At 31.1% G+C, this 17536-nt stretch overlaps 2 protein-coding genes across 2 annotated transcripts in view; one reads left to right on the top strand and one right to left on the bottom strand.

The window, feature by feature from the left end:
* The first annotated feature begins 11809 nt into the window (after positions 1–11809).
* Positions 11810–13869, top strand: LOC107012598 (probable pectinesterase/pectinesterase inhibitor 51). Its single transcript, XM_015212476.2, has 2 exons — positions 11810–12919; positions 13029–13869. The coding sequence occupies exons 1-2, from the start codon at positions 11944–11946 to the stop codon at positions 13712–13714; spliced, it is 1662 nt and encodes a 553-aa protein (XP_015067962.1). The 5' UTR covers positions 11810–11943; the 3' UTR covers positions 13715–13869.
* A 2065-nt stretch (positions 13870–15934) lies between these two features.
* Positions 15935–17536, bottom strand: part of LOC107013029 (probable pectinesterase/pectinesterase inhibitor 51) — a 9013-nt gene continuing 7411 nt past the window's right edge. The window contains exon 3 of the mRNA XM_015213012.2: positions 15935–16870. Within this exon, the coding sequence (XP_015068498.1) occupies positions 16185–16870 (686 nt within the window). The 3' untranslated portion in view covers positions 15935–16184. The remainder of the gene's footprint in view (positions 16871–17536) is intronic.

The following is a 17536-nucleotide window of genomic DNA, read 5'->3' as shown; positions in this document are numbered from 1 at the left end:
GGATCTTCAGGGTGAGCTAATGCTTCTAGCTTGGACTGGATCTCCTTCCTCATGTCTTGATGCCTTGAAGTTTCGGCATAGACTAGCTTTTATTTGTTTTAGCTTCTTAGAATACTCTTAGTTTAGTAATTTGATCATAGATGTTCTTGTGGTGATGACTTCCAGATTTTGGGGAAATAATAGATGTCGAATTTTAGAAGTTATTGAATTGTCTTTTATTAATGAGTTTAAGTCTTCCGCATTGCTTTATGTTGATATTAAATTGAAATGTTAAGGTTTAGATTGGTTGGTTCGCTCACATAGGAGGGTAAATGTGGGTGCCAGTCGCGGCTCGGTTTTGGGTCGTGACATTTTTTCATTCGTTAATAATATTTCATCGAGCCTTCTTTATTCAAGGCATTACTTCGATAGAGATGGTTTAAGATTATACATTCCACGATCTCGAGATTTCAGACCAATCACAAAACACACGACCAAGCCACACAATCACACAATCAAGTATATAGAAAACTTCACAATATCATTCAATGCATATCAGTCACTATTAAGAGTTTACTATCAAATAGCATAAACCATAACCTACCTCCACCGAAGAACAGAATTCAAGCAAACTACTTTTCCAATGATTTTCCTTTCCTCAATGCTTCCGAACCTTTTCAATCCATCGAATATACAACATTCGTAAGTACAGACATTCAATTCTATAGTCAAGTTTCACTATGATTTCAACTAATAGGTCAAATCTTATATTTCTTAAATTAAGCCTAAAGTTAAGTCTCAATTCCTTCAAGTAATATAACTTTAATAAAATCTATATAGTATAATATACCTAATATTTAATTACCTTTCTCAATATGTTAAAACTTAAATTATAACCAGATACTAACATTATGTGCATCATCAAGGATTTTCACTCTCTAGTAACTCTAATCCATCTATATAATATAAGGATTGTAATAACTATTCAATTGTCAATGATTATGGAATCACACTTTAATATTATAAACCAATTAGAGTCTTCCACCAAATAACACAAAAAAATTGACCCTGCAAATTAGTGTTTATGTTCACCTCTCCTCCTTAGTTAAACATTAACACTAAATTATTTAAAACAAAAAAAAAGAACCCACACATGTTAACAGCTTGTTTCAATTGTTGCTATGCCTAGACTATATGTTCCCTATATAATAATAATAGTAATATTTAATGACATCCTTCCAAAATTTACAAGACATGAATTTAGAACCTGATTGAGTTTTACCTATAACTTCACCAATCATCACGTTAAGAATTTTGTACTTTTCCAATTCTCTGATCTTTTCCACCACTAACAAAACAAAACAATCCTATATTCACTACAACTATGTGCAATCTAATTTCGCCCAATCAACATATAATTATAATAATATTAATTTCCTTATCAACACTATTCATAAAATTTGAAGAGAGACATGTGTGTCCTTTACCCGCACAATCATGTCGTCTCTTTCAATTTTGCCGTCTTCTGTTATCCCCATCTTCTCTCTTTTTCTTTTATTCTACGGAATATTTATTAACCTAATTGTTATATAAGACCAACTATAAAGTGGCAAAACTAACCCACTATTAATTTTATTATTATTTTCTTTAACCACCAACTAAATAATTATTAAAACTACCACACTAATTTCATAATTATAATTACGAATAGTCCAACTTGCTCATTCAAAATCTATCAAAAGAGACTTTATGCAATAAAATCTCTAGTACTCAAAATGACTAAATGGATCGTTACATGTGCACTCTAATTTGGTGAATAAATTTAGAGTACACCCTGGACCCACCCAATTCCTCCAATATCTTTTATCATTGGGATCGGCACTTGTCCTTGATGATAGCCTTGTCCAAAGCTTCACAATCAACACAAAGTCTGCAGGAGCCATCTTTCTTTTCCACTAAAACAATTGGAGATGCATATGGCTGCACTATCCCTTGATCTCACATCTCCTACATCAATTCATCAATGATAACCTTTTGTGAAAAGGGTTACCTATAAGATCTCATGTTCACAGGATTACTACTATTTCTCAAGGAAATTTTGTAGTCAAATTGGTCCCTTTAAGGTATAGTCATTTTGGATCAGCAAACAACTCATCTAACTCCTGAATTAGATTCACAAATGCAGGTTCAGGCGCTACATTGCGCAACATAGCCCTACTATTGTTATCTTTGGATTCACAATTTTGATCATGAATAACTGTGTATCCTCCTTCGCTATTTTATCTAAAGACTTGGCATGTATAGTTTCTATTCTAGGTGTTCTCCTAGACAATAAGTGTTTCTTGTTGTTGTAGGTGAACTCAGTGGTCAAGTTGTTGAAATTCATCAAAATGCCCCCAAAATTAGCAGTCATTGCACCCTATCACATGTCCCTAAGTTGAGCAGTAAAAAGTCAACCTATAAGGTAGTCCCCTGTGGCAACCATGTGAGATTTTTGCATACCTCAATAGCTTGCACAATGCTTCACTTGCTGACTGAAAAGTGTCACTTCCCAAGTTACATAGCCAAACCACACTTTTCAAGTTATGTTATCTTTTCTGAAAGTTAATTTGATTAATTTTTAAGTTAAATTAGATTACATTAATTTAATATTTTGAATAAAAAAATAAATATTCAAAAACTAAACGAAAAGTACTATAAATTGCAATAACTTGCATATCAATACGATGAAAAATATATATGTCAAAGTTTGTATAGTCTTTTACTTTTTTTAGAAAAACTATGACAATCAAAAGTGAACGATTACTAGTAGAATTGGCAAGGACTAAATATGCTAATTATAATAAACAGTAAGGACTGAATTACATATGACCTAGAAGAGTATTAACTTAACAAAACAAACATGATAAAAACACAACACACTACTTGAAACCTATTGAGCTTAAGGAACTTCCACTTCAAGCACAACAATCCCTCCTTTATTTCTAGTCGCATCAATTTCATCCAATCTCTTTTGTATTTTCAAATAAATTATGTTGCTCATGATTTTAACAACTTTATCCAGGGTGTGATGCGGATACTCGACTAGTAGTGGACATATAATTGCAAAAATAAAGACTGATTTTTTATTTATATATTTCAATATCTTAGTTTATCTTTTTTGGTTCATGGTATAATCTTTTACGACGTCAAATTTTTAATTTAAAAGAGTTCGAAAAAATTGAAATTCTTGAATGAAAATCGGATTTGGTAGCTCCAAAAATAAGTCTACAAATATAGCATGAAATAGTGTTGTCACTTGTCATATCAATTTTATCAACTTATTGTAGCCGTGTGAAAATATTTTTTACAGATGACTAAAATGTTATAAGTCAATGTCAATCCTTTATATTTGACGTATAATTAAGGGCAAAAAAACATAAGTACAAAATAAGCACTTTAATAATCATTATATAACAATAGTTTCAATCGTTATGTAGTTTTTGATTGAATTGAGGTATATATATTGAAAGTTTAAAATAATAATTTTATTTAAATTGGTGATTAGTTCAAATTGGTGTATTTCATATAAAAAATAATAATCAAATTGTCATATTATCTTAATAGTTATAACCATTTTATATAGTGAAATGGTTAGCGTTTTTCTATCCATACATCCTACTGTATAAACCATTCTGTTAGCGTGTGTGTGTGTATATATATATATATATATATATATACATATATATATATATATAGTGATGGTGGTGTAGTAATTGTATGGTAGATACTGAGCTTCTTTTTTTTTTTTTTGGTAGATGTGTTGGTGTATTTGACATATTTGAGATAATTTATAAACACCAAATTTGTTTGGTGTATAGGTATGCGTTTGTGGTATATGTAGTTGTTGTTAAATAACTTGGTAATTTGTATGTTTTGTGGTTTTTGGTCGGTTTAATATATATGCATTGATAGATTAAAAAACAAACGTTAAATTGATTAAGTACTTAGTAGTTTGTGTTAGTGTATTTCATGCCAAAATAACATAATTAGTATACTAACTTAAGTAAAACATAACTAGTATACCAACTTAATTATTAAAATCATTTTGTATTCCATGATTGCAATTTTAAATTTAAAAGACAACCAATCTTTTATGTTGAATTAAATTGTAAACAACATTATATCGCTGAATTTCTTAAAATAATTTGTGGTTTGGTTCGATCAGTTTGGAGTTGAAAAAAAATTGATCACTCTTAATTTAATTTGGTATTAAAAGAAAAAAAAAGTCAAATCGAACCCAAATCAAAGTCCTATGTATATATAATTCTATTTTAATAATAAATAAAAAAAATATTATTTATAATCTACTTTGTTAATATATTTTTAGTTAGTTCATAGTTTTCATGTTTAGATATATTATTTTAAATTTGGGCTTGTTAAATTTTGTAAATGCTTTATTTTGTATTAAGATCGAAAGTTACAATTATATTGTTATAGTTTTTCAAATTCGAAGTTAACAATTTACTTTGTAAATATTTTTTTTGTATTAAGTTTGATTGTAGCCTTTAATCATATTAATTAAATATAATGAATGTTGATATTCAATAAAAGTATTTTGTACTCATGTGAATTTACCATCTTTCTGAAAATTTCTATTCATTCAACATTTTTAAAGTTTAGCTTATCGCACAGATAAGTGAAAATATAGTTGATCTCTTTTTCAAACACCGTATAATTGTACAAATCGAAAAAAATAGAAAAAGATTGAAAAAAGTAAAAAAAACTGACTAAAGTTGAAGCCGAAAAATTCAACTTTATGTGATTTTATTTAATTTTTAGATTTAGTAAATCGACTAAATTTGTTTAAATTTTTTTAATGTAAAAAACAAACAGGACTATGTACACCCCTAATTGTAATTATATGTTTGTTACTAATCTTAGCTGACATATGATGCCTACTAATACATGGTATTCGTACTGATGCTACTCTCACACTTCCTATTGGTATTCAAGCTGCCACTCTTTCTTGTTTTTTATATCTTTCTTCCTGACATTGACATACCTTATTTACTATCATTAGTTTCTATTCTTAGACAATTTTATTTAAAGGTTTAGTTCGATGACTTTCGAATTATGAGAATGTTTGTTTATATTTCCACACTTCTCATTTATATAGTTGGAGGCTTTATTTAATTATGTGGAGCTTCTTAAACAATGGTAGTTGACATAGTCATTGCGTCAGTTAGGTGGTGTCAATCACGACAATTATGATAATGGTAGAATACAACTATATTAAGTATATACATTTGTATCATCTATTGTATATTCTATCAAACATACCGAGACTTTAAGGGAGAGAGAGGAGCAATGGTGGAGAGAGATGAGCGAGACAGGGGGAAAGAGCTAGTGAGGAAAGAGGAGACAAAAGAGGAGAGAGACGAGCGAGATTTTGAGAAAGAAGAGAGACGAGCAAGATTTTGGGAGAGGAGAAATTTGTTATAAAATCTTAGGTACAACTATATAATGTGATTCTTTTAAACTATAATTGTGTATGATAAATTCATAATTGTTATAAACATGTCTTTTTTTTCGCAATTTTTTATTTGAATTTCGAAGCTTTTACAGAGAAAATTGAGCGAGTTGTTCTAAGCTTTTGCTGTTATAAACATATTTGTATTATAGTGAATGTCTAATTATGTGGAGTTATTTCAGGATATGGTTAGAAATTTTACTTGGGGACCAAGTTAGGTTTCTCAATAAAGGGGTTTTTTTTCATTGTAAACAAGATATGTGAATCCTAAATATACTTCAAGATGAATATGAAGTCTTTTCTCTTCTCCCTACTTTATTCTTCTTCTAAATTTATATAGTTTTATAACACGTTATCAGCACAATTGTTCTATTCTTAAGAATTATGATAGAAGACGGGAAAAGTTCAGAAGAGATCTTGCATAAGTTATGCAATAAGGTTACAATAAGGTTTTTATATCTTCAAGTTATGATTTATCTTTACGTTATAATTATTTATGTGATAGATCAGGAGTTACATCTTGAATAAGTATTTAAAGAGACATGTCAAATATTTATACGTTTAATTTTGACCGATTGAGAAGATAAATTCCTTAATTTATTTTAATAATTAAATAAGCACAGTTTAGTGAAAGGTATATTTTCAATCTTTATATGAGGTATGTGATCTATTAAGCTATATCTATTAACTAGTAATGCTGATTATAATAAATCAATAATCTCAATTTTTTGTGTAATTATAACATACAGTCATATTAATGATCACTAAAAGTGATAAATTTACAATTATTTTGAAGGCTTGAGGGAGTCTCATTGTGGGTAAGACTATGAATTTAAGTTTTATCGCACCAAAAGAATAAGACGGTGGATTTATGTTCAATCGCACCAAGAGGGTAAGAGATTGGGTTAAAGTCCTGGTGGGTGCACCGTGATGAGAAGATATTGGGTTCAAGTTCCATCGATTTATGGCCTAAGACATTTTTATATGGATAATACATTGAATTTGAGTCTTAATGCACCATATGATGATATAATAATGACTAAATAAAAACTAATGTGTTTTTTATGAGAAGTCATGAAATTTATTGAATTTGCTCCACTACTAAAGTGAATGTGGTAGTAATGCATAATATGTCTGAAAGAAGACAAGTGATTGAATAATGCACATAAATATGGAATGAGGTACCAAAGCTATCATAATTTGATATGCTCACATGTTTGTGTTACATTCATGAAGAATGAAAACTTTTGATAAATGCTAAAATTATAGATTCATTCTCTAAAGGAAATAAGGTGTAAGCCACCATGCTAGGCATTGGAAAGATTGCGACCTTTGGTCAATGATAGGGTATCATCAAGAATGTCTCTAAGAAGACATGTATTATAAAAAAATTTCATGTTTTATCTTCAGGCTTGCATTGGATAATAATTAGTGCAATTGAGTCACATTCTATGATAAATAAGAAGTTTATCTAATTTCAATACTTTCTTACTTTTGCATGATTGTATGGGACATCATGAGTCTATAATGATAAGGTGAATTATAGATAATTCGAATAGACATCCATTAAAGAACCTAAATATTCATTTTAAAATGGTGAATTTGTTCGCATTGTTTGTTATCAAGCCAAGTTGATTGTGAGACCATCATCAATGAAAGTTGAGATTGAATCACATGCGTTCTTGGAGCGTATACATAGGGATATTTGTGGACCTATTCACTCACTTAGTGGGTTGTTTAGATACTTTATGGTCCTAATAGATGATCCTTCTATATGGTCTAATATGTGCCTATCGTGATCTGTTAATTTGGGATTTGCAAAATTATTGACACAAATAATATGATTACAGACACAATTTTCTAATAATCAGAGTAGTACATTCAGTGATGGAATTACGATTCACCTCTAAACGGATTAGATTAATTGAAAAGAAATAAATCTAAAAATTACTACCCGAGTAATAAAATTGAAATTTACTCATATAATAGCAAATTAGAAATTTACTAAAGCAAAAGGCAAATGGCATAATAAACTTGAAGTTTACAAGTACTAATAATTTTATTAGTTGGCATGAATAATTTAATCATCTCAAAGATGTCTATACTGAGTAATAGACATACTTTGAAAAACTAAAAGATTCTTCAAGAATTCTTTTGTTGCTTGTTCTCATGACAAGTTGATTAGATCAACTAAAGTTAAGATTAAACGTACCCCTAAATTATGAAAAATATTAAAGGTGAATACAGGCCCCTTCACCTATCATGTGATACGATAAAGCGATGCATCTATAAGATAATCATATATGTTTTGTTGTCAACTTGCAGTTAGACATTTGCATAATTGTTTGTGTAAGATAATTGAGTTAAGAGCACAACTTTCAGAATACGTTATCAAACAATTTATCTTGATAATATTGACAAATACTCAAACTGATATGACATTAAATGTCTCAGATAGATAGTGAAATCATTGTTTATGAAAACAAAGCTTCATGTGTTAATCTGAAGTATGATGCCGCATACAAAAGTAATTGTATGCATTGGACCAATAAATTATAATCAAATTTTTTTCAATTGATTTATGGTCAGGGACCAAATATTTTTCATCTGATTATTTTGATATGTAGAATATAATCAATGAATATACAATGATGCACAAAGATAGATTCTCCAAAAGATTGAGATATATGTTAGTTTGTCTAACATAAGGGGGAGATTAGAAGCAACACAAGAGTTGTAAATACTTCTATTGAATGTCCCTTAAGGATAGAGTTAACGACATGCATGAAGTATGATAGACTAATCAATTCTAAATAAAATAATTCTTGAAAAGAGGAGGACCAAAAAATAAAAATGATCATAATAAGGAGACAATATACTCTTGGAGAGTCTACGACATACCTTTTATGAAACCTCATAATGGGGGTAGCTACCTAATAATAATAAAGTGATGAGATCTCAATAAGTTGTCGTATTGTGAATCGATACAAAATGATATATCATTGACGATATCTTTGATACAATAACGCGCAATACTGTAAAAGATTATGATGATATAAATTTATTACTATTAAAGCATGTTGGTGTAGAAATAATTATCAAGTGAAACGTGGAATGATGCATCTTGGTAAGCGTAAAGCTTATTTGACTTGCAATATAGGCACTAGAAAAAGTCATACATTTAATATTTAATATTGTCACTTGACAAAATTGATATGTAATATCATATGGGTTCAAAATCTAAAGCATATACAAGTTTTTGAAAAACTTGTTTATAATCTTCATAAGGATTAAATAGATTCAAAATGCATAAAGCATATACAAGTATTGTTATACAAGTTGATGACTAGAATTGAAACTCTTAAAGAGTTTTTCAAAGGCAATAGATTATTTGCTTAAAGAAGTTGAAGTGAGGAATTTGCAGAAATCTTTGATTTTGAAGGGAAGGTTCATAAAAGGAGATGGAAGGAAACATTTTTCGTCAAAGTTTTTCTACACTCATGAGCTCCCAAGAATGGTTATATCAACATGCAACAGGTTTGTCATGTAATACGATAATTGATGTATTTATCAAGTCTTTACCAAATAGAGGAAGATGAAGCACAAAGTTGAAAAATGAAAATTCAAGTCTGTGAATTGATGTTCTCATTAGGGGGAGTAATACGTGATGTATTCTTTTTCCCTCACAAGGTTTTGTCTCATTGGGTTTTCCTTGTAAGGTTTTTAATAAGACATCCATAATGCGTATTATTATATGTGTGTACTCTTTTTCTTCACTAGATTTTTTTCTCAGTGTGTTTTATTTAGTATGGTTTTAATGAGGTACATAATCAATCGACATTCAAGGGGGAGTGTTATAAATATATTGGTATTATAGTGAATGTCTAATTATGTGGAGTCCTTTTAGGATATGGTTAGAAATCCTACTTGGACACCAAGTTAGGTTTCTCCTATAAATAAAGAATTTTTCTTCATTGTAAATAAGATTTGTGAACCTTGAATATACTTGAAGATGAATAAGAAGTCGTTTCTCTTCTCCCTATTTTATTCTTCTTCTAAATTTATATAGTTTCATAACAATAATACATTTTTACCCAAAAATAAAAAGAAGATGAAAAAGCTTGTGCGTTGTCTTTCGCTAAATTACTTGGTCTTATTTATTTTCAGGAGAATGTCATTTCTTTAAGTATTAAGATAATTTAAGAAAAAATTATCTCATCTAATCATTATTAACAATTACACAAATATTAATTGTTTGTTTTGAACAACAAAAAAAATAAAATTTATTTCTGAAAACTTGGTAACGAGTAAATAACATCAGTAATTTCAGTTATGTTAGGCTTAATTTACGCGACATAATTGAAATATGTAAATTCAAACTTTAAACTATAGAACTTGGGAAAATCCATAAGTATCCCCCAACCTATGTATGAAATTCCAGGGACTCACTTATATTATACTAAGGTCCTATCATCCCCCTGAACTTATTTTATAAATAATTTTTTTACCCCTTTTCGGCCTACGTGGCACTAGCTTAAAAAAAATATCAACACGCGCTTGACCCACAAGATAGTGACACGTAGGCCGAAAAGAGGTAGAAAAATATTTATACAATAAGTTCAGAAGGGTAATAGGACCTTAGTATAGTATAAGTGTGTCATTGGGATTTCAGGCATAGGTTAGGGGATACCTGTGTATTTTCCCTATAGAACTTCATAAACGTTAATTTTATGAAATAAATTTATATATTTAAAAATGAAATAAAAATATGTTATAATTTACAATAACTAACAACTTAAAATATTTTTAGAACATATAAAAGTATTTCAATCAAAAAATTTCTACTATCACGTTCTAGCTTTATTCACTTTTAACGGTCATAATTTTTTCTATAGAGTCAATCTATACAAAATTTGACTAACATTTTAAGTATTTCCTTTTTAAAGTCAACCTATAAAAACCTTTACTAACATTTTATGATGTTTTTCATCATATTGGTATACAAAAAATTGCATTTTATACTCCATCTATCCATTTTTAACTGTTATTTTGCGTTTTTCAAAAATCAATTTAACTAATTTTTAAAGTGAAAGTAAATTACATTAATTTGATCTTTTAAACAAAAAAATTAGATATTCAAAAAACTATATGAAAAAATACTTTAAATTGTAATTTTCTAGCATAACAATATGATTAGAATAAATACATCCTAAAATTGTAGTCAAAGTTCTTATTGTTTGATTGTAAGAAAGGAAATTATGACAAGTAACAATGGACAGAGGGAATAATATTTTTTGTATAGTTTTTGAATAACTAAATTTTTTGTTTAAAATATTGAATTATTATAAGCTAATTTAATTTGAAAATTAGTCAAATTGACTTTTGAAAATGTGATAACATGACAAATAGGGGTGTGCAAAAATCAAATCGAAAAAAGTGTTATTGTTTATTCCTATTGGGTTATTGGACTAACGGGTTTTTAATGGTTTTATTAAAAAAATTATCGAAATATCGGTTCGATATTGATTTTTAATATTGGTTATTGCGTAATTGATAACACATTAAGCCTAGTAATTTGCTATATTTATTTGTACATAAATATTATATATTAATGGAAAAATGCACAAGTACTCCCTCAATCTATGTCTGAAATTCCAAAGGCACACTTATATTATACTAAGGTCCTATTACTCCCCTGAACTTATTCTATAAGTAATTTTCTACCCTTTTCAGCCTACGTGGCACTAACTTGAAAAAAAAAGTCAATCAGCATTTAGCCCACAAGATAGTGTCACATAGGTCAAAAAGGGGTAAAAAATTATTAATAAGATAAGTCCAGAGGTAATAGATCTTAGTATAATAAGTGTGTCTCTGAGATTTTGGGCATATGTTGAGGACGTATTTGTGCATTATCCCTATATTAATTTCAATACCTTATTATTGTCTTTATTCTTTAACCTTCCGTTCACTCTTCAAAAATGACGTTCACAACTTCACATCATACAAAGCGTCGAAATCTAAAGTAAGAACCTTATTTCTCTTAATTTCTCTTTGTGCTATACTTGTATAGTTTTTTAATAACATTATTGTGAAATTTACTAGAGAAGTCATATAATTATTTTATAAATATTTTCTTATTTGTTAAACCGATAATCAATAAAAAAATCCCTTATTGATTTGATGTATTTAAAAAATTAAAAATTGATAAATCAAATTAATAATACATAAAAATGAAATCGAACAGATCGATAGATACATCTAATGACAAATAAAAATGAATGGTAAAAGTAATAAAAAATTTAAAGCGACAAATAATTCCAGAAATCCCATCTATCAAACCCGTGAAGGCTTCCACGCTCACTAAACACCATTATCATATTTGGAATTACACTCCGCCTTCTAAATCTATTCTTCATAATTATTATTCAACAATTTGTAATCTCTTCATTTTCATGGCGTCCTTTTACTCTGTTACAGTACCACTGCTCTCCTTCCTTAATTTCCTCTTCTTATTCTCTACCTCCGCCGGTAACCACTACAGCCATTCACCTATTTCGAATCCTAATTCCTTCTCATCATCATCCATTCCGGTTGAGATTCAAGAAGCTTGCAAGGCCTCACGTGACCCTCCAACATGCCAGGCTGTATTGGTATTGGTCCAGCCAAAACAGTTAACGATTCCCCAAATCATCCAATCAGCCTTGGAAGTCTCTTCCCAGAACCTCAACCAGGCTCAGTCCATGGTGAAGAATATCCTCGATGTTTCCACAGGGAATCTAAACCGTACAAACGCAGCAAAAGTCTGTATTGAGGTGCTCTGCTATTCGGAACACAGATTGAATCTCACGGCTGAGGCCTTGCCACGTGGCGCGATCAAAGATGCTCGTGCCTGGATGAGCGCTGCCATGGTGTACCAGTACGACTGCTGGTCTGCTTTGAAGTACGTAAACGGAACATTTCAGGTGAATGAAACGATGGCGTTTCTCAACTCTTTGATCGGGTATAGCAGCAATGCATTAGGGATGATGGTGAATTACGACAATTTAGGGAACGAAACTGGGTCTTGGAGCCCGCCCAAGACGGAACGAAAAGGGTTCTGGGAATTAGGTGCTGGTGGTGGGTTTACTTGGAAGGAATTCAACGATGGTGTACCTAGAGGACTGAAACCAGATGTGACAGTGTGCAAGGCGGCCGCTGGTGGTTGTGATTATGAGACGGTGCAGCAGGCAGTGAATTCGGCCTCCGAAAATGGAGTAGTTAAGCGGTTCGTGATATGGATCAAAGCTGGATTGTATGATGAGATAGTTCGGGTGCCATTGGAGAAGAGGAATTTGGTGTTTTTGGGTGATGGTATGGGGAAAACCGTCATTACTGGATCCAGGAATGTTGGGCAGTTGGGCGTTTCCACTTATGATTCTGCAACCGTTGGTGAGTGAATTACTGCATACTAATTCTTTCATTTTTGTCAATTGCTCTGTTCTACATTAGTTCTTGCTAGTTTATTAGAGTTGTGATGTTCATTTTTTCTAATTGACAGGAGTTGTTGGTGATGGATTCATGGCTAGTGGTATCACAATCCAAAATACAGCAGGTCCAGATACTCACCAAGCTGTAGCATTCCGATCCGATAGTGATCTCTCCATCATTGAGAATTGTGAATTTCTTGGCAATCAGGATACCCTGTACGCCCATTCTATGCGCCAATACTACAAGTCATGCCGCATCCAAGGCAATGTAGACTTCATTTTCGGGAACTCAGCTACCATCTTCCAAGACTGTGACATCCTTGTTGCACCTCGGCAACTAAATCCAGAGAAGGGTGAGAACAATGCTGTGACAGCTCATGGAAGGATAGACCCAGCGCAATCAACTGGCTTTGTCTTCCAAAACTGTTTAATAAATGGAACTGCAGACTACATGACCTTATACTACAGCAAGCCTAAAGTACATAAAAATTTCCTTGGAAGGCCATGGAAGGAGTATTCCAGGACAGTCTTTATACATTGTACATTAGAAGCTCTTGTTAGTACTGATGGATGGATGCCTTGGAGTGACAATTTTGCTCTGAGTACTCTTTACTATGGAGAATTCGAAAGTACTGGTCCTGGAGCTAATACAACAGGACGGGTTCCATGGAGTAGCCAAATCCCAGCTGAACATGTTGGCTCATACACTGTACAAAATTTCATTCAGGGCGATCACTGGATTCCTCCATCTTGTTGATAAATAGTACTATGTAATCTGATGTAGTTAGCTAAAAGTTATATTCATGATTGTGCGTCTTATGGATTACAAATATATTAACCTATTGTATCATTGCGGGAAGACTTGTGAAATTTGTAAATATGAGATCTTTCCTAAACCTTCAATTTCCTTCACAGTGTCAATCTTGTTTAGTAGTTATACAAGCTCTTGTTATTGAAGCACTTCTCGTAAGAAGTTAATAAAAACAACCCCAGTTTGCAATTTATGGGCGAAATATCTTTAAAAATATGTGATTTTTTTTTGGTTTTGGGTGCGGGGAGGGAATGTTTAGTGTAGTTGTTGTAGTATGACTTTTCATTTTTCTGGTTTGTTTTTCAAGAGTAGTCAGCTGCACGCGTAATCAAACTTAACATTGATTGTTGTGGTCGGACTCTATTATGAATTTCTGACCACATTCTCCATATGCCCCTCTTTATCTCTTCCTTCTCCGAGCTTTGGTTATTGAAGATGGAACTGAGAAGAAGGTATCAGCAATAACTGGTTTTGAGGCCTTAGTTGTTGTTTCTTTGAAGGTTTCATTTGATGAGGTAGAATGAGTTATGGTTCAAGCCTTGCCCACTCTCATTTTTTCTGTTAGCCTCATTTTCTTCCTAACTAATACGTGACGGTAATAAAGTGCCATTTCTGGAATGGTGAAGACTTGGAGGAAATATGTCTGTCATTTTTCTGGTCTTTCTGTATTAATTTTCACGACCCCGTGTTTGTTGTGAATTATTTACTACTCTCTTTATATCAATTTTACTTATCAAATATCTAATTTAATTATTTTTTTGACTTGTTATTTTTAACAAATTAAGAAAGGACTCTCTCAATTTATCAACATTTAGTTAATGACTTTCAAAAATATAGTGAGTAAATATGTTTAAGACTCTATCGACTAATAGAGGTAAAATAGTAAATTCACTATACCAATCATTATTTTTTAAAGACCAAAATTCGACAAGTAAAAAAAATGGAAAAGTATAACTACTCTTCGATTTTAATTTTCTATGGTGATAATGATATGAAATTTGAAAAATAATGAACGATTTTTCGCACATATAAGAAATAATCTTACGACTTTAATAGAAACATACACACTAAACTGTGATCTTACCTTTTTTTTTCCACCAACTGTGATCTTAAACACATGATGAAATTTCTCTCGACTTTCATAAGATGTCTTTAGAAGAAAATTGAACAGTTATATATAAGTACGTACTTTTTCGATAAATTAAATGGAGTACCCTATATTCATTTTTATCTTAATTTATATGACATTTTTTGAAACTTATACTATAAAAAATTTATCTGACATTATTGACATGAAAATAATTATAACTTATAGTATTTTTTTTTTGTATAATATTTAAATTTTAAAATTTTACAAATATTAAATTGATGTAACTAATTTAACTTCAACAATTAGCTGATCCAAAAACGAAAGATAGTGTATTACAAAATGGTGTGTGAGAGTTGTAGGCATTTAGGAAGTTTCATAGGAAAAAGCTTTGTCAATAATGCGTTTTGTGGTTAATGTTAATCCTATGTACTTCTTTGGCTTTTTGTCTCTCGTTATCCAACATCTCAAAGTTGGGGAAATGCTTTTCTAGGGGTTTAGTTATATAAAGTTAATAAACCACTATTTCAATTTAAATTTGAAAAAAGACTAATTGATAATTTAGATACACGTATATTTGAACTTTTTATAAATTTTGCAAGTAAAAATTATTATTTTATTTAAATACTCCTCTAACAAGTTTTTCAATAATTCACTATTATATAAAATTAGTGAATTTATTTGATGAAGAAAAAACTATAATAAGATCAATTACCTCCAGCTCCAGATTTGTTGGCAAACATATTTGACCACATATCACTGCTTCCCTAGTATAACGGTTAAGTGAGTTTTTCATTACATAAACCAACTCAATTCCCTGTACATCAAATTCTGAAAGGTAATTGCATAGAAAATTAGATATTGTTGACAAAAATTACGTACCAAAATAAATTACTACAGTAATTCACAAGTTACGCTATATGTTGATTGAAACTATTCTCAATCATAAAAAATAACAAAAAAATTTGCATTTCAAAAATATAGTAAATACTAATATTTCCTCCTTTTGTTTTAATTTGTTATAATTTTTCTTTTTTAGTATTAAAATTTTGACTAATATTTTATAACGAAACACGTAATTTTAAACTTGTTTCAATGAAGAAATAGCAGTGCACTAAATATCAAATGTTATGTCAGTGCGGCAGTGCCTTGATACGACTGGGACCGCCTAGCCTTTTAGGCTAGGACAACATCCAACATGGATCATCAATTGAGCGAGATCAACAGGATTTATACAGAGTTTGTCGAAATGGAGGATTTCTGTGCAATTGATGAGCAGATAAAATTGTATTGTCAAATAAATAATGGGTTAATAGTGTTCTCTATAAATCATAGACACGAAGGAATCCATCGATGGCCTTGAATGAAATTCTGAAGAGAGTATGAATACACATGTTGAGCTGGAATTTGGCTACTCCACGGCACTCGTTCTTTTGCATTGGCTCCAGCCCCTGTATTTCCGAATTCTCCATAATAAAGTGTATCCAAAGCAAATTTGCCACTCCAAGGCATCCATCCATCAGGATTAATAACATCCCCAAATCGACATTGTATATAAACTGTCCTCGAATACTCCTTCCACGGCCTTCCTAGGTAAGTTTTGTGTACACTAGGATTACTCTTATACAACTTCATATATTCTGGAGTACCGTTAATGGAACAATTGTGGAAGACGAAACCAGTTGATTGACCTGGCTCTATTCTACCGTGAGCAGTGACAGCATTGGTTTCACCATTCTCTGGATTTACTATTCGAGGGGAAACTAAGATGTCACAGTCTTGGAAGAAGGCAGCCGCGTTTCCAAAGATGAAGTCTACATTACCTTGGATTCGACATGACTTGTAATATTGGCGCAAAGAATTTACATAGAGTGTGTCTTGATTGCCTAGAAATTCGCAATTTTCTAGTACAGAACGATCACTGCTGGATCGAAAAGCTACTGCTTGTTGAGCACCAGCACCTGCTGTGTTTTGGATGGTTAGATCCCTGGCCATGAATCCATCCCCAAGTACTCCTGTTTTTAAAATTAAACATGATCAGAACAACCTAAAGCAGACGTACACCTTAGAATATTTCTTTTTCTTTTTGAGTTGAAGCGACAATTAAAATAGGACAAAGGAAGCAATATGCAAAGTTAAGTGTTAGGTTATTAGCATTTTAATATTAATATTTACATATTAAATTGCTTTATTTTGGAGTTATAAGAATGAACATTGGAATGGATGACTTCTACATCATCTATTAGCATTGGTTATCCATCAATGTATTTCATTCTTAATTCCTCCATTACTCCCTTTGTAACCTATGTAACATATGTAACTCCCATTGTAACTTATGTAACCTATGTAACTCCCATTGTAACCTATGTAACTCCTAAGGCCATTATCTTCACTATTTACTACCTCCATTATCTTCCTATTCATTGCTAGGAAGACTTCTTGTAGTATAAATAGTGGTAGTCTTCATTTGGTTTTAGAGACACACAATTCATAAGAGAAAACAAAGAGTGAAAGAGTTAGTCTAAAAGAGAGTTCTTATTAGTTGAAGGGAGGTGTTCTTTTTTGTGGAGCTTTAGACTCAACTCTTGTCCAGAGTTGTTGAGTTATACTTTGTGAAGGCTGTTGTATCCTGGAGGGGACAAGTCAAAGAGGACTACTGCTGGACCGGTGAAAACATTTGC

Source organism: Solanum pennellii, chromosome 3 (genome assembly GCF_001406875.1).
Source record: "Solanum pennellii chromosome 3, SPENNV200".
Taxonomy (NCBI): Eukaryota; Viridiplantae; Streptophyta; class Magnoliopsida; order Solanales; family Solanaceae; genus Solanum; species Solanum pennellii.
Note: the sequence above shows the minus strand (reverse complement) of the source record. Positions and strands in the feature narration are given on the sequence as shown.

What these genes read in the sequence shown, in the direction of transcription:
- LOC107012598 (XM_015212476.2), top strand. Translation starts at nt 11,944, where the DNA reads ATGGCGTCCTTTTACTCTGTTACAGTACCACTGCTCTCCTTCCTTAAT. An exon ending in TTATGATTCTGCAACCGTTG is followed by an intron (nt 12,920 to 13,028) that starts GTGAGTGAATTA and finishes TCTAATTGACAG; the next exon opens with GAGTTGTTGGTGATGGATTC.